This window comes from Vigna angularis, chromosome 6 (genome assembly GCF_016808095.1).
Source record: "Vigna angularis cultivar LongXiaoDou No.4 chromosome 6, ASM1680809v1, whole genome shotgun sequence".
NCBI classification, from domain to species: Eukaryota; Viridiplantae; Streptophyta; class Magnoliopsida; order Fabales; family Fabaceae; genus Vigna; species Vigna angularis.
In genome coordinates, this window is record NC_068975.1 from 36,112,656 (window position 1) to 36,129,928 (window position 17,273).

At 34.5% G+C, this 17,273-nt stretch overlaps 5 protein-coding genes across 7 annotated transcripts; 2 read left to right on the forward strand and 3 right to left on the reverse strand.

Annotated features, from left to right (window-relative positions):
* Positions 1-1,010: 1,010 nt before the first annotated feature.
* Positions 1,011-2,882, reverse strand: LOC108341039 (uncharacterized). The gene is made up of 2 exons (XM_017578646.2): positions 2,722-2,882; positions 1,011-1,531 (listed from the first exon to the last, which is right to left on the reverse strand). The coding sequence occupies exon 2, from the start codon at positions 1,495-1,497 to the stop codon at positions 1,213-1,215; it is 285 nt and encodes a 94-aa protein (XP_017434135.1). The 5' UTR covers positions 1,498-1,531; positions 2,722-2,882; the 3' UTR covers positions 1,011-1,212.
* Positions 2,883-4,193: 1,311 nt separating this feature from the next.
* LOC108341706 (uncharacterized) lies at positions 4,194-6,093 on the reverse strand. The gene is made up of 2 exons (XM_017579354.2): positions 5,298-6,093; positions 4,194-5,004 (listed from the first exon to the last, which is right to left on the reverse strand). Exons 1-2 carry the CDS (start codon positions 5,797-5,799, stop codon positions 4,334-4,336), a joined length of 1,173 nt encoding a protein of 390 aa, XP_017434843.1. The 5' UTR covers positions 5,800-6,093; the 3' UTR covers positions 4,194-4,333.
* Positions 6,094-7,752: 1,659 nt separating this feature from the next.
* Positions 7,753-8,799, forward strand: LOC108342676 (protein DESIGUAL 2). The gene is made up of 4 exons (XM_017580470.2): positions 7,753-7,827; positions 8,018-8,122; positions 8,217-8,422; positions 8,504-8,799. The coding sequence occupies exons 2-4, from the start codon at positions 8,024-8,026 to the stop codon at positions 8,727-8,729; spliced, it is 531 nt and encodes a 176-aa protein (XP_017435959.1). The 5' UTR covers positions 7,753-7,827; positions 8,018-8,023; the 3' UTR covers positions 8,730-8,799.
* A 1,374-nt stretch (positions 8,800-10,173) lies between these two features.
* Positions 10,174-11,816, forward strand: LOC108343055 (putative 4-hydroxy-4-methyl-2-oxoglutarate aldolase 3). Of its 3 annotated transcripts, none has more exons than XM_017581097.2 (3): positions 10,174-10,437; positions 10,532-10,717; positions 11,174-11,816. In XM_017581097.2, the coding sequence occupies exon 3, from the start codon at positions 11,188-11,190 to the stop codon at positions 11,686-11,688; it is 501 nt and encodes a 166-aa protein (XP_017436586.1). In that variant the 5' UTR covers positions 10,174-10,437; positions 10,532-10,717; positions 11,174-11,187; the 3' UTR covers positions 11,689-11,816. The 3 variants fall into 3 exon arrangements, with proteins under 3 accessions (XP_017436586.1, XP_017436587.1, XP_017436583.1); XM_017581098.2 differs by having other exon boundaries at positions 10,532-10,597; XM_017581094.2 differs by lacking the exon at positions 10,532-10,717 and having other exon boundaries at positions 10,175-10,437.
* Positions 11,817-13,586: 1,770 nt separating this feature from the next.
* Positions 13,587-15,153, reverse strand: LOC108343054 (GLABROUS1 enhancer-binding protein-like). Its single transcript, XM_017581093.2, has one exon. The coding sequence runs from the start codon at positions 15,076-15,078 to the stop codon at positions 13,804-13,806; it is 1,275 nt and encodes a 424-aa protein (XP_017436582.1). The 5' UTR covers positions 15,079-15,153; the 3' UTR covers positions 13,587-13,803.
* Between the last annotated feature and the right edge of the window lie 2,120 nt (positions 15,154-17,273).

Sequence of the window (17,273 nt, forward strand, 5' to 3'; positions counted from 1 at the left end):
GTCGGCCTACACTCGCTACTAACTACAACCCCTACTTTTTACTTATTCTTTTTATATTTTTTATTTTTTACCATAAATAGATTTCAATTGCACACTAAAGAAAAATCATTATTTGGACAAACACATGGAACCATGTTTCCATCACGATATCATAACAGTCTGTAATGTGTTACTTTGATAGTGTTTACCTAAGGATGCACCTCACCAGTGTGGTTCTTAACTTCCCCTCTAGTTTTATATTCAGTGGTGATTCATTCCCAGCATATAAAATAACATTTTATCAAATTTAATATTTTATTGAAAATGTAATTATATAATATATGTATTTAATGAATAGTGATGTCGAGATATATTTTTCTTTTATATTTTCTTTCAGCCTCAAGATTCAAAACCTCGTATAAACTGTTGCAAATTTTTATTTTAGCTCTGATGCCACTCTTTGGATATAGTAATGTATTGTGAATAATTTTCAGATAGAATAATTATGTATCGATAACTGAAATTTCAATATTTCCCCTTTATTTTAAGAAAATAAAAAAGACTTGATAAGTAAATTTTAATTTGTTTGAGACTTCAATTCAATTAGAATAACATTTTCTTAGGTAACAAAACCTGCTTTAATAAATCTAAAAATTTGTAATTTGTATCTTTTAGCTTGCATACTTCAGAAACCCTTGTTAGAAAAATTAAATTTTTGTTTCGGCAAATTTACCCAAACAAAACTAATTAATTATTAAAACATTTTCAGCAGTTGTTCAAACCCACACATTTTTTTTATAATGTTAATAATAATATTCTGAACCTTTACTCTTTTTTTGGCAATGGCTCTATGTAAGTTAAAACAAATGCAGTTTCGGCGGTAATGATAAACAAATACGATTTACAAAATTTAATATAAATTCAGTAATATAACAAATATGAGGCTTCCAGCCAGCCATAATTCATGCATATGCAGTCTCAAACTTCATTTACCAACCACGATGCCCTAAAATTTATGTCAATAAAGCAAATACTAAAATCAACATATAATATATCTAAGAAATTGCTTTCTACATGTATTCTACATTTTGACTCACAAATACCAAGATAAATAGTATGTATACATATCACAGTCACAATACTTCAGCCGGAGACCGTAATCGGATTTCATGTCACCTATACTCGGGAAAAAGTCAAGAAAAAAATATTCCATTATAATTATATTTTGAAATATCAAAGAATTTTCAGTTTACCCTTGGCCACAGAATCCTTAACAAGTTCCATATGGCAAGAAGCTTTCTGAGCTCCAGTCAACCCAGAACAGGTGCCGCTGGCCCCCAAAGTGACAGCAAAGTAAAGATAAACAGTACAGAGAAGAGTTAGCAGAACAAGAGCAGATAAGAGGAAGCGATGCCTCTGCACAAGTGTGGACCAACTACCCAGTTCATCCTTTGTAAACTGTCTCCTGAAAGAGGGAGACTTCAGTCGAGGAGAAGATAGTATGGAGTCAAGAACCATGGCTTCAATATCAACCTTTTCCAAACCCCTGAAGCTGCACGTCATGCAAAAATACCAGTAAAATTTTTACTCTTATGTAAGTGCCATGTAATATAAGGATTAAAAAATGACATTAGTAAAGCAATCCAAATCCCATCCTTCCTAGTGTGTTTTTTGATCCCATCCTTCCCAGTGTGTTTTTTGGTTTCCCTGTTCTACACAAACACGTAGACATACTAACTATTTTTTGGCTTCTAGAAAATATTCGATGGGTTTTTAATGTGAACAGTTACAACGAGACTGGAAGAGAACTTCATGAAATCATCGTCAAATATCAGTTCAGAATCTACTAGGAAAGCCTTCGTAAATTTGTCTTTGGCCTTCCCTCAAACAAAATTTAGACACTCGCCTAATAATCCTTAAAAAAGGAACAAGTGCCATAACACAGTGCCCTCACCAAATCAAGCCACGAGTGCAAATTCAAAGATGCCAAAGGCAAAGCTACCTAGGTTTTAAATAACAGTCCGCAAGTATGGCTCTGGCTACAGCATCTAAGGTTCTTGTACTATCTGCAAGAGCATCGCAAATTTTGGCCATCGCCAATTTTCAACAATATCCAAGATCGCAACAAACAATGGCTATACTCGCGATTTAAAACCCTCAACACTAGATAACCTCACAAACAAAGGCAAACTCATGATTTCACTCGGACTACAGATGAAACGGAAAGAGAATAGCAACCCTCGACAAAAACAGCAAAACTCCCAGAGACAAAAAAGCAAGACGAGCCCCTTTCCTCCTATTTCACGATGCAAGTCTACTTTACAACTAAAAGAAACGTAGATCTTTCTTCTTTCCCAATTCTGACAGCACTAAACTAATACAAAAATATCTGTAAGGGTGACATCTACTCGGCAGCAAAGAAATCAGAGTATAATTGTCAATTTCAAGAAGGCATCATTGATAGGGTTGCATGATAGTTAAGTGAGTCCCAAATAGATCCAATCGTAAGAAAACCGAAGCAGATTCAAAAGAAAGAGTGACATGAGGGAGGTGGTGAATCTGAAAGGGTTAAGTTTCAATCAACAAGAGTAGCAATCAACAGACAGATTAGTCGAATCGCGAAGTAACAAGAATTAATGATAGTACGCAATCTGAGGAATAAATTGATATAGCGAAAGATGAAAGAAAGCTCAGATCTAACGATATTGTAAAAGAAAAAGACAGAACAATAGACATACATACCCTTCCCCTTCACCTTAGAAGAGGTGCCTTCGATTTGAGAGAAGAGAGGAGATCAGATAAGACACTTGCCGCACAATTTGCAAAATAATGTGTCAATCGCACGCCATTTCCTCTTCTTATATATACAACAACTCCATAACAATACGCGTATACAACTCACACTCTTCTTATCCTACTAATCTCTATTTTCTTTTTCTAATTATTTTCTATTTTGTCCTTTTGATTATCAAAAAGTCACACAAACCATGGCTTTTTTATTTTTTGTTTGCTAGGTTGAAACTAGGTCCAGTTGCCGATTTTTTTGTTGAAAGACATTGATACATGTATTAACTTGGGAACGCTTTTTAGGGCACCGTCCTTTACAACGTAACTACTCTCGAGTCATGGTCAACAAAACAAAGATACCGGGAGCTCCATCTCATTAATTGAATCGATGGGCTTCAATACCTAACACGCAATGGAATATCCATCGCTTTGAGCCCACTCACTCACCCCTCCCGAGCCCATTTTCATCCGTATACTGCCTCCCATTCAACTCTCACTGTGGGCCTTTCAATTCTATAATGGACCCAAAAAACCTACACACCATTTTTCGTAACAGATAACACCGACCACCTCGTATGTGAAGGGACCCCTTGGTACAGAATTTGGCACCCGTGCTTTCTGGGGGATGGTTTCATGAAAAATATGAGAGGTGAAAAAGAGAAAATTCAAGTAAATTGTTTAAATTGGGTGATAATTAAGAGAGAAATAAAATATTTAAATTTATTATTTGTTTACTATTGTTGTTATAAAATATAATTATTTTAAAATATTTTCAATATAATTGATTATAGTGCAAATATATTGAAAGTGTGTTTTTTTTCTGTAAAACCTTTTAATTGATCATGTTCTTTGAAATAAATGTTTTATTAAAAAATTGTATATGTTTAACGATGTTCCTTATTTTCGAGTAAATCCTTTTAAAATGTTAACACCATAACAGAATATCCTGCAAATGTAATTATCACTTTTGACACGCATTTTTTTTCACAATCATTAATCAAAAGTAAAAGTGAATGCAAAAATATTATTTGACACCAATAACCATTATTAAATAACCCACTGAAAAATAGAATAGTGATAACAAAAATGAATTTTTATATTTATAAAAAAAACAATAACAAAAGTAATGTCAATTAGGTGTAGATTACACGTTTTCCAATAAAAAAATCTCAATATTAACTGATAAAAAAATATTTTGTTAATACCTGTTATTTTTTTAATAAAGTAATCTCATATTATATAATTATATATATGTAATTATAATAATAAATAAAGTCATGCGAACTAAGTTATACGAGTTTTTTTTTTAATTAATTTATCTGTAAAAATAATATTTTATATTATAATAGTATGATCATACGATTAAGGAATTAAATGATATTAATTACGTTTAAATACTATTAGTATTTTTTCTATATTTATGTTGATTTATTATATACAAAAGGAGGAAATAAATATGAAAGGTATAAATAAAATATGTGTGAAGAATGACTACCCTGACCCTGACAGAGGTTGTTTTATATCTCAGAAGAATGACTAGTGAAACAGGTAAAACTTCTTGTTATTGTTAAAAGCTACCTATCCTTAAGCTTGGGCCGACCCTTCTAAACTTGGCTGTTTGCTGTTTGTAGATTACTACAAAGCAAGGAAGAAGGGCTCTGGGATTTAACACATACAGTTCCTCAACATCTGAATGCCCATTTATCTTTTCTGCCAATGAATCACCCCTTTCTTCAATTCCTTCAAGAGGGCTACAAATTCTCCCAGCTATTACTCTGCACACTATGATGGACTTTCTCGAAAATGGTCTCTCATGGGATGTCATTATGGAAATGGATTCAAAGGCTTTCCCACTCGTGGAAGTTGTGTAAACCCCCAATGCACCTTTGAATTCCTTGTTGGTCGAAAACCCATGTCTCAGAATTTGACATATACCACAATAGTCTAAAGTGCACAGCCTATAACAGCTGTTTATGCCCAGAGAGCATGCAATTGTTGTGCCGTGGAACCTTAAAAGTTCGTTTCCATCAGCCACACAACGAGGGTGTTTTTTCTTTTGTCTGTCAGCCTTTTCCTTCACCTTTTCTCTATACTCTTCAAAGCAAGCAAAGGTTTTTGGTATATTCACAACCTTTAAGATGCAGTCAATCTCACCCAACATGCTTTCAGAGTAAACCGAGCTTGTTCCACATATTGTTTCTATGATCTGTCTCGAGGAATCTTCCTCAAGTTCAATCACTGCAAAAACAAAGTATATTTGTATACAAACATTTCCTCTCCATAAATAATAAATACAGAAGTTCTTTCTTTCGTTATTTCCTTGAAACCATAGATTAATGACGTTTAGTTTGCTCGAATCGTTTGTTAAATATATTGAGTTAAGGCTTTTTCTTTTCCGTGGGAAAGAAAGAACTTTATGGCAACTAACTGAACCATAACATGAATAAAACAAAAACACAAGACTGTGAAAGAAGAAGCCCCATAAACTCTTGATCCTTCAATTCAATTAGGAAATATTAGTCTGTTGTTACCTGAATGATCGGAGATATTGTGTGCTTCTACAGCAACAGGGTTTTTTAATTTCTCGCCACATTTATCACATGTCAATGATGAAAAGACATCAGAATCCATCCGAACCAAAGTCCTTGTATTGGAGAACACATTTGCTTCATTCTGATCTAGAGGATATGCTATCCTCGAATATGTATCTGACCTTCGTGTTCTGCGAGAAGTTTTATTGCTGCTATTGCTTTGAGGACAAGGAAAACGTCGACTAGTTTCATGGTTTGAGCTATCAAGAGTGATTTCGTCGATTATAGGACCAGTGATCTCAATGTCTCCTTTAAAACTCAGGGGATTTTTAGAGTGCCTGTTGCTTCCATGGATGAAATCTTTGGTATTTGAATTCTCAAGATTGCCCAACTTTGTTCTCTGATTACCTTTTTGCTGCCTAATAGTGTTTGGATCATGAACATGATTTGGGTGTGGCTTGCACTGAAGGGTCTTCTTGAGAGAAAGCCAAGCCTCAAACATTCTGTCTCTTTTTTCGTTATGCTCTTAAAAGGATCGACACTCAAAAGGCTTTGGGAGAAGAAATGTGTAGAATATTTCCACGTACCAATAACCATTCCAATTCCAAAGGAAAGAAAACAATCAAGGAATCTTGTCCCTCAACTACACAGTTCCTTCATATGCAAGCTGTTTTTTCCTTTTCAGTAGACCTTTAACACAGAAATATTTCATGTGCAACTCAACACGCATTATAACGATTTCAGTAATTGAATTGCCATAAACATGGTAGTTTGATTTTGAAGCCTTATAATAACTTGAGAATCTCCATTTATTATTCATGATTCAAGCAATCTCTGACAAATTTATATCATTTAAGGTTATCCGATCTTTGAACAATCAACGGACGAGGAAGCACTAACAGGGATCACCACCATCCAATCATTTTTTATTTCAAATAAAATATTGCTCGTGGAATTGAATTTATCAACAAGAAAATATAAGCAGGTGACGACGTCATATAATAAAATAAACAACTTCATATGGTGCTTTCAGAACTCTTAAGAAATTTATCAACAGTTTTATCTCAAAAGTCAGTAATCTGTACATGATCAGCTTCACGCAAACAGGTTGAATTCTTGGGACATTTTCTTCTTTAATTAATTATTTGTGTTACAATGATTAGGACTGGTTAATTTAGTCTTTCAATTATTATAAATTTATAAGCAATCACAGGAGCTCTTGGAGATGTCCATATTCTAGATTGTCTTTGGTTTCATCAGTATTCAATGATTTCTAGCTTTGAAAATCCAAATTATTCTTTGTAATATTGTTAGTATATGTTGGTAATTTATAAAAAAAACTGAATTCCTTTAATAGAGAACAAACATGAACATAACAGACAAAAAATATTGAAGAAAAATAACGAAAACTTACTTCATTAAATCAGAAAATATTACATTTATTAAACTTTTCAAAAAAAAAAATAACCATTCACTAACAATGAATTCCTAAAAATAAACTATTAAATAAAATATATGAATAAAAGATAACAAAGATTTCTTAAAATTAAAAAAACAATAATAATTAAAAAAATAAAATAAAACAAAATTAAAAAGCGGACATGAAGATTTTTTAACATTATATAATATTATAGTAACTTCAAGAACCCTTATTCATCCTTGCAAGGTTTCTGAATTTAGATTTTTCATTTCTCTTGAATGTTTAACCTTTTACCTCCCATTTGAAAAGCTAAATGAAAGGGAAAGATCCTACACAAAAATAAGTTACGTCCACTATATGTGAACTAAAAAAATGGACTAAAACGGATGAAAAATGTGAACTTAAGAAAATGTTATTAGAAGAAAATGTTATTTGCTTGAAGTAGATGTGGATAAAATCACGACCGGGAAAATTTTCTTTTAGGGAGGAAGTAAAGAATCTTTTTACTTTTAATACATTAAATAAATAATTGATACATAAATATTTTTAAAAATGATCTTCTCTTGTAAGTCTAGTCTAGAGCATAATGTAAGTGATATCCGGAATTATAAGAAAAAAAGAGTTTGTGGTTTGCTAATCAAGACATTGAGACAGCTCCAACACAGTGCATTCAAAGATGATTTGAAATCAATTGTTTTGATCTTTTTTTAGGCAAAACTTGTTTCAAAATCAGGCCTTTTCCCAGACATGAAAGACCTATAAATCACATTACTTTCATGTTTAAGTTGAACAATCTTTTTCAGAGTTTAGTTGCATTAATTACCTTTTACCAAAACTATTGTCACAGGAAGAAGATATCATAAGGAAGGAAATTAAAAAAACCTAGTTTTGAAGTAAAAGTAGAGAAGTTCGTTTGGAATACTTGTTGGCTGCTTTCCTTGCCCCCGATGGAAAGAATCATAGAAAGGGAAAAACAATTAAACGAAGAATAAAGTAAATTGTAATGAAAAATTGGCAGCTTTCATCTCACGAATCACGATTACACTTAATATTACATAGTTTTTTTGGCAGACATGTATCATTCACTAATGACAATTATGTTTAAATCAGGTAAGCTCTCTATATATAACGAATTTCCTCTGATTATTTAATGCAATTGCATATTTAGAACTTCAACTTAAAACTACTGGTTAAACTTGAACAATTTAATGTATGATCTCATGTATGTATAAATAGTGTAGTGCCATAAAATATGCACAGCCCTACTTCATCCTCTTCTCTAAAGCTTCTACTGTATTAGGGAATCATGACCAAAAACTATGGCTTCCTTATCTGCATACTTGTCATGGTCTTGGATGTTGTTGCTGGCATACTTGGAATTGAGGCAGAAATAGCTCAAAACAAGGTACTATAATTAGAAAGACTCTTCTGCTTCATAAATGTTGAGAACACTGAAGGGTTTAACACGACTCTCTGATCCTTTTGGAATGAATGAACAGGAGAAGCACATGAAGGTGTGGATATTTGAGTGTAGGTACCCAAGCTATCATGCTTTCAAGCTAGGTTTGGCAGCTGCCACTCTCTTGGCACTTGCCCATGTAATTGCTCACTTGCTTGGTGGCTGCATCTGTGTTTCGTCCAAACAACAATATCGATTAGCTTCGGCAAACAGGCAATTAGCAGTGGCTTTTCTCATTTTCTCTTGGTAAGTCTTTTACTTTTAATATCCCTAAATCAAATCCCTTTTTGTTATAGAATTCACATATTTTGAGAGATAACTTTGCAGGATTGTGGTAGCTGTTGGGATGTCGATGCTGATCATAGGCACATTAGCAAACTCAAGATCAAGAAAATCTTGTGCGATGTTCAGCCGCCGGTTTCTATCCATAGGAGGCATCATGTGTTTCATCCATGGATTGTTCACTGTTCCCTATTACGTTTCTGCAACAGCCACCAGAAGGGAGGAAGAAAAGATGAAAGAAAACGTCAGCCAAAGCGTAAGACGCACTTGATCATCTTTTGTTACCAAACCAAAAGCGATTATACCTAGTTTTCTACCAAGTGTACATTTATTTTATTTCATTTTTTTGTGTGTTTCACTGATTACACAAATTGCTTGATTTTCAACGGATGCATAAACAATTGTATGATTAATAATATCACTGCAAATGCACAACAAAGTAAAGGAAATGCATAATTTGAGAGTGAGAGAAAAGTAAATTTCTCTGATTTTACTTAATAAAACAGCATATCTCTTTTCCATGCTAAAGTAAAAGCGCAGCATTTACAACCGAACTCATAAAATCAGATTTAATAAGAGTAAAAAAAGATGGATAGAAATGTTAGGCTTTGAAAATATTCATGGAACTTTTCTCTCAAATTCATCCTTCAGTCCAAACACAAGCTAAATATATTCTTTGCTAAGTTTAGAAGAAAAATGTATATAATACAAATTTTGTTATAATTTTCAGGGTAGATTAATTAGTTTATTCAAAATTAGTTGTAAATTTAATACCTACTTCTTAAGTGTCTTTGTTTATATATAACTAAGGAAACAAGACTAAGATGAATTTGATGCCATCTTCATCTTCTAAGTAAAAATTCTTCTTCCTTCTCATCATGTATTATATTAAAGGGATAATAAAATTTTGTGTCTCATCTCCATTCTCATTAAAACTCACGTTTGTGTAATTGTCTATTTATTATATCAAATATTAATTAAATCATTTTTTTAAAAATGTCTTTAGTTTATCAATAAAAAAATCAATCATATAAATATTAAATAAGAATGTAAAAAGAATTATAAAAAATAATAATAAAATTGGATTAATATATTAAATATGTTCTGAAAATTTAAAATAGAAACATAGAGAAAGACAAACCTATTTGAAAAACTGGAGAAATATCTACATATTTTTTTTCTTAAATGAAGCCAAAATTAGATGAGAGGGACTAATAAATAATAACCGAGGCAGGAATAAATTTTGTCTCCTAACCCCAAGTGTTTCTGAATACATATTAACTTATAAAATAAATCACACTAACACTCCTAACATTTTTCAAATTAAACAAAGATTTCAGTTTTTCTTTTTAATTCTGCACAAGTTTCGTTTTTTTAATACATACACACATGAATATACGTATATATATATATATATATATATATATATATATATATATATATATATATATATATTATATTATATTGGTATTCATTTAGAGAAAAGAGACACGACAAGCCTCTATACTTTTTTAAAGATGAAAAATGGAAATAAATAATTGGTTTGTCGAATAGATGGAAAGAAGAATATATGGGTGATTAAATAATGAAGGATGTGAAAGGTATAATATTTTAGATAACAAAATAAATGACGATGAATATAAGGAAGTAAAGAAATAGAAAACCAAAAACTAAATAGATAAGAGTATTTATTTACAGGAAGATCAATGAATAAAAAAATAAAGAAATGAGAGGTGGTTGTGTCATCATGCAATGGGTGGTCTCATTTCGCAGAGGCTTCCCGGGAGCGCTAAAAGTTGTGGCTATGAGCTTCTTTGATTAGTTTGTCGTACGAATTTTCCACGCAAGTCATTCAAACCCCAACGTTTCTTTCTCAGCAGAGGCGCCACCAACAGCAAGATAGAGACTTTGGACTTTTCTTCTCACCCGATTTATCACTCTTCTCCTCTTCACTTCACCAATTCATTCTTTCTATCTCGGTAAGCTTTTCCTCCTCTCACTTCTTTCCTTTCGTAACCTTACTACCCCATACTCATATCACTTTACACGCTTCTTTATTGCTTTCAACTGCAGTTTTCTTCCATCATTTCATCCCTTCTTAGTTACCACATCTTCAAATCAACTGTACTTTCCAATCGGGTTTGTAAAAATACTTCTTTTTTCTTTTCAAAAACTCCCTTTATGACTGTAAAATTCCAATTTATCCGTCTGAAGCCTGGAGATCTTATAGTCTACTGCCTCCATGACAGGCACTAACATGTATGTCTTTCCCAAATTTTTATGTCATCGTTTTTTGGTTTGTGAAATTGAATTTGTTGCATATGAGGTTAAAATGTAGATCATTCAGCATTTATTTTTTTAATTTAATTTTTTATTTGTCCTCATTTTCTTTAGTTATTACGTTTTATTCTTGGTGTGAGAGGTTGAAAAATAGAACTGTTGAAGTAAATTAATGGGCTCAGTTGCAATAACATTTTAAGGATGAAATTTCATTTTAAGAAAATGGAGAAATATTAGTTAAAGGATGTTTTTGAGCGTAAGTGGAAGAATGAGAAGGTAATATAGAATATGGCCTTCATTGTTGTCATGGTGTTCTGCCAACATTTTGCAGCAGTTAACTTTTCTACGTAGTTGGTGTTTTGATCATGGAGAAATCCACATTAAGCTCGATTGAATTCAATTTTTGTCAGAAAGTAAAGGTCTATGTTGGTGCAGGAGGAGTTCCTAACATGACTACTGTACCTACTGCTGATCTAACTGATGCAAATACAACACATGTAGCAAATGGTGATTTGAGGGTGCTACATCCGGTGTTCAAGGTTTATGGTCAGGTCACGTCGTTCTCTGGCCCCATTGTAACTGTGAAGGTGTTTGAGGACAACGTGTTGGTGAGGGAACTTCTTGAGACCAAAGGGGGAGGAAGAGTATTGGTCGTTGATGGAGGGGGAAGCTTGAGGTGTGCTTTGCTGGGAGGGAATTTGGCACAGATAGCACATAGCCATGGGTGGGCTGGAATTGTGGTGAATGGATGCGTTAGAGATGTGGATGAGATCAATGCATGTGGCATTGGCGTCAGAGCCTTGGCTTCTAATCCACTCAAATCCAACAAAAAAGGCACTGGGGAAAAGAATGTCCCTGTTTACGTTGGGGGAACATTTATTCGGGAAGGAGAATGGTTGTATGCAGACAATGACGGCATCCTCATATCAAGATTTGAGTTGTCAAACTAAAAAGTTAGTTAAGTATTGTTGCCATTGGGATGCTTTATCAGATTTGAAGTCATGGAAAGTTTGATTTAATTTGTGATGGTAAGTGGAAATGCTGTGTGGAAAGAATAAAACTTAATTTATTGCGTGAACTAAGTGTCTGTTTCTCTGTTCATTGTTTGGAGTTAGGGGATTCATATAGAAGTATGTCAATGGTTTTGACCAAACTTTCTAACCCAAGTATACACAGGATATCATCACATAATCAAACTAAAAACAAATAAGTTTATAAAGATTTCTTCGGATTGTGAACTTTCTTACTGTTCGAATGGTGGAAAAAGTATTACTTTGGAAAAAAATAGGAGCAGAATCATCCTTCGATATCTAAAGAGGCTGAGTTCAATAGTATGTGTAAATAATACCATTACTCTCAATGAAACAGCAACTGCTATTTCAAATTACAACGATAGAACACTTAATCTAAACGTTATGAATCTTTCCCTATTTTCTGGCAGATGTTGCTGGCTAAGGAGAATGCCCTTCAAAGGCTTTTGCATTGTATCCATAATAAATTCTAACCGTTTTTTTGCTCATAAAGAGATCTTCATCCTCTATTGGTGATTCAAGAATTTGAACAGATAAACTCAGTCCAACACTAAGGAGGCTACTGGTCGTTTTATAAAGGGCTCACAAGGAAGAGAGATAAGACCTGATACCACACAACCACCACTTCAAAATCTGATAGAAGTCATCCCTTTTAACCTTCGATTGGTCTGTCCATCGCAGCCTGCAACTCTACCCACAACCTTCTTAAGGATGGCAATGAAAATTAAATCTTCATACAACCTATCCAAACCAATCCCCAATGGCCCAATCTTAGTGGGATTTAAGGCAGCCCTCCATATAATCAAACCCAGAGTGCTAAATTTATAGTGTAACTAAGACGTTGAATTAAAAAAATAATAATATTTTCTTGATTTAATCTATGAAAGGCAATACATAAATTCAGACAGCAGCTCATTGCTAAAAAGAAAATTTCTCTAAGGACGGACGGAAGTGACGATATTGAAATAAAACGCTTGTCTACCTCTTTCAACAACCTGTTAAAACACCTATTCAAAAAGGGTTGCGCTTAAAGAGATAAAAGGGTTTTGAATTCTTGTTCTGGAGTCCCCGATATTGAATAAGAAAGTTGGAAACAGCTAAATGCTAAGAGAAATAACACATGAACCAAACTCACACACCGATCAGTTCTGAAAGAGTACTTCATGCAAATTTCTAAAATCATACTGAAGATTTTCCCAACAAAGAATGTAATGTTAGCAGGAAACGATCATACTCCTGCACTCATTACGAAAAAAACTCTGCACTTTAGAGACATTAAGGAAACAGCTCTGCACTTAGAGACAACTCTTCAACATCAGTAGCCATTAAAAAATTAGAAATTTACAAGTTAGGACAAGTTTTCTGGGTTGCTAGCTTTTCGATTGAAGATTGTAATTATTAATAATAGAATTGTACATGCTCAACTCAAAATAACGATGCTCGGCTGCTGTAATAAGATTTTCACTTTGATAAAAACATTATCACAGAAGGAGGATTGTCCTTATCATCCCAATGGAATTTAAAAAACAGAATTCATCATTACAGAGGAAATAACATTACCATATAAGGCCTACCTATAATAAATCCCTTGATTCAAACTAATAAATCCTTGATTCCAACTAATGAATCGATGACCAACATGGAAAATACATAACCACAACAGGGAGAACAGTCTCTTAACGCAAAATGAACATCATGTCTTGAGCCACATTGGCACGTCACCAACAGGAATAAAAAGATAATATCATAGTCAATCCACAAATACTTATGAATTTAGAGTAGACTAAACACCCAAAAGATCATACTACCATAAAAGATCCGTTTGAAAATAAACTCTGTTAAACACCAGAAACGATTGTCACAAAATATGCAAAGAACTTTAGAAGAACACTTTCATATAGCCAATAACTAAACAACATACTATACTACCGAATCAAGACTATACCATAGTCACAAAATTATAATGCGTAGGAGATAGATCCTCAGAACATGTGACACAGTACCAAAAACAGACAGCAAACAACATTGAGAATCCTAATGGTTGGACGACCGAAGTGCCTCAACTATCAATTTAGTTTGCTCCCCAATCAGTTCTGAGCGATTAGCAAAAAGTTCCAATTCAGTACGTTGTAATTTCTTCCACTTTGCCCTCAACTCTGTCCTCTTCGATTCACCAATCAATTCCAACCCCTTCTTCACATCCTCCTCGTCCAACCCACAAACACCCAGACCCTCTTTAAAGTGGGACAATGCATGCAAAAACATACTCACTTCACAATTAACAGTCTTTTGATCGATATGCATCTTTTCAGATTCCTTGAACTCCATGCGCGTCGCTGGCACCGTCTCCTGTTTCGGTTCAGGTTTAGTTTTCTTGGCAGAAGCCACATTCCTGCTACCGGTTTCCTTCTTCTTCGGACTCTTAGCAGCATTCCCGTTAGCCTTGGGCTTTTCCACTGCCCCATTGGCCACTCCACCATCTTGCTCACTTCCCCAAACCTTTTTCGACAATTCAAACGTTTTCTGATCGTGCGGCTTTGCAAATATAAGGCCATCAGCGCTATTCTCTCTCACTGCAGCGATCTCATACTTCTTCTTTAGTCTCCGAGCCTTCTCCTTCAGCTGGTTGCTGGTAACTTCCACATGCAGCGACTTCTTCAAGAAATCATGGAAAGCATTGCCACCCGCAAACTTAAGAGGATCGTTCCCTGTTTTGGAGGTGAACTCAGCCAAGCCCTTGAGAATGGCGAGTTCGTCCTCCTCGCTCCACAGCCTCTGAAACTTCTTCATTTGATCGCCGGACTTCTTCCCTTCCTCCATCTCTTCGTCGGAAGCGGCAGGGGAAGAAGAAGAATCGCCGGATTTCTTCTTTTTCTTCGCGACGTGGGCGTTGCTGTTATCGGCGGGGCGTTTCACAGCCGGTTTGGGTGGCGCCGGAGAAGGTAGGACCTTGGGCTTTTGGGCCTGGTCCATGGGCTTTGTCGCGAGAGGCTTTACCGCCTTCGCAGGAGTGGATTCAGTTTCCGACTCGGTCTCTGATTCGGATTCTGTTTCGGAATCAGAAGATGCGGATTCGGGATGAGGCTTCGTGGGAGCGGGTGGAGGGTTGGTTTTGGTGATGGGTGGTGGAAGATCGTCATCTTCTGCCTCTTCTCCAGAGGATTCTTCATCTTCTCCCGACGAAGCTTCTTCCTCTTCGTTTCCATGCCGCAGAGAAGATGGTTTTTGCGTTTCTTCTTCCTCGGAATCTGAAGAAGAAGCCGTGGGTGGCTCATCCAGAGGGGAAGGACGCTTCTGCTTCTGCGCCATGGACAGGAAGAATTAGGGTTAGTGAATGTCTGATTAGGGTTTTGAAAACAACAATGAGAAATATAAAAGTAAATAAAACTGATAATGGAACTTTATATATATATATATATTTATTTATTTATTTATTTATATATAAATGACAAAAAGAAAGAAAGGGTGAAAAGGGTATAAGTGAAAGGAAAAGGTCAACCGTTCAGCACACCAATAAAAGTTGGCCATATTTTACTTTATTCAAAAAGACCATTGATATCTTTCTCTCACTACTTCTCAATATTTCAATTATTAAATTTATTATTTCTGTTTAGGATTAAATATGTTTTTATTATCTATACTATTAAACAATTTTAGTTTTAGTTTCCTATTTCAAAATAAGGTACATTTTAGTCCTTTTCTTTAAATAAAATTTGATTTTAGTCCTCCAAAATTAACACTGCTAAAAATCAACTGATGTGGCTAACGATAGACTGACACGATTTTTTTTTTCTTGCACTGAGTCAGTGTTTCTCATCTTTTCTCCCTCTCTCTCCCTCGTCTCTTCCTTCCATCTTTCACCCAACCTCCCCACCCTCGGAAATATGGTTGTAATCTACTAGCAAAGTTGTTAGCCCCAAGCATTTGAAGATTTCCTTAGGTAATCTTCAGTTAGATTGTTTCCACCAAAGTCAAGCACTCTTAAAAAGGTGAGACGAGATAGATCGACAGGAATGCGACCTATTATAGTGTTTGATCCAAGCTTAAGACTTTCAATATCAGAGCAACTTTCGATTTCTGAAGGGACTACTGCTATAACATCATTACCAGACAACGAAAGAATAAGCAAGGAATGAAGAAAGCCATAATTTTCAGGAATAAACATGTAAAAGATATTAGAATTGAGATTAATATATTGCCAGCTCGTCAAACTACTAAATCCTTTAGGCACATCACCAGATAACTCATTGTAACTTGCAAATTGGGCAATCCCAAGAGCTCAAGCGGTAATTCTCCAAAAAGATTTTGTTTGCTTAAGTCAAGCGTAGTTAGCTTAAAAGGATTCCCTTATGGTTGATAGGGAGGCTAGCACATCACGAACCCACAACCCTGAATTGAAGCACTTTCCTATAGCAGTATCGACCAATGGGAAGTCCACTTTAACTAAAGCGAAGCAACGATTTTTTGTTGAGATCTCCAGACCCCACAACGAATAAAAGTTCAGAGACCGAAGGGCAACCAGTGACCTTCCTTCACGTACTGTCACAGCGCCACCTCTATGAGGTTGCCAACGGTGGATTCCGGCGTCATCAGCGCTTACATGGGCGAGAGGCCTCCAGTCACGTCTGCCTTCGATGGCGATGCTCGTGAGGGACTGTAATTCGGAGGTCGTGCTTTGGCAGCGGAGTTGAATGATGAACACGGCGGCCTATCCATGGGAGGATGTCTTTCTCCATCGATCGGTAGCTGTCGGACTGGCCTTTGTAGTCCCTCTCCTTCGAATTGAGTGGAAGATGGAAGGAAGAGACGAGGGAGAGAGAGGGAGAAAAGATGAGAAACACTGACTCAGCGCAAAAAAAAAATCGTGTGAGTCTACCGTTAGCCACATCAGCTGATTTTTAACGGTGTTAGTTTTGGATTACTAAAATCAAAGTTTCCTTAAGGAGGAGGACTAAAATGTACCTTACTTTAAAAGAGGGACTAAAACCAAAATTGCTTGATATTTAACCCATTATATTATAATCAATATAATTCAAAAAAAAAAAATACAATCATATCTATCCTACATGGAATAATAATATTATTTTTAATTATTGAAAATCTTGATATACATTTAAATTTATATATAAAAAGTAATAGAAGGAAAAGGCATAAGTAGTTAAAAATTAAATATATGAACAAAAACCAAAAATAAATAAATAAGAATCCAGATTTATAATATAAGAAGTGTATTATATATATATATATATATAGATATTTATTTTATTCTAGCTAAAATTTATACTTGATTAAAAATATTTTTAAAGTATTCACATCTTTCATTGGTTTCACTATGTATGAATTTGTAATCTTTTTACACAGTCTCTCTCTACATATATATTTGGGTTTTTGTTTACTTGTTTGATTTCAATTATACACACAAGGGAGAGTAATTTGAGAATTGATAAGAATGCCGAGTGTTGTAATGTTGTTTATTTGATTAAAATTTATACAAATATTCTTAA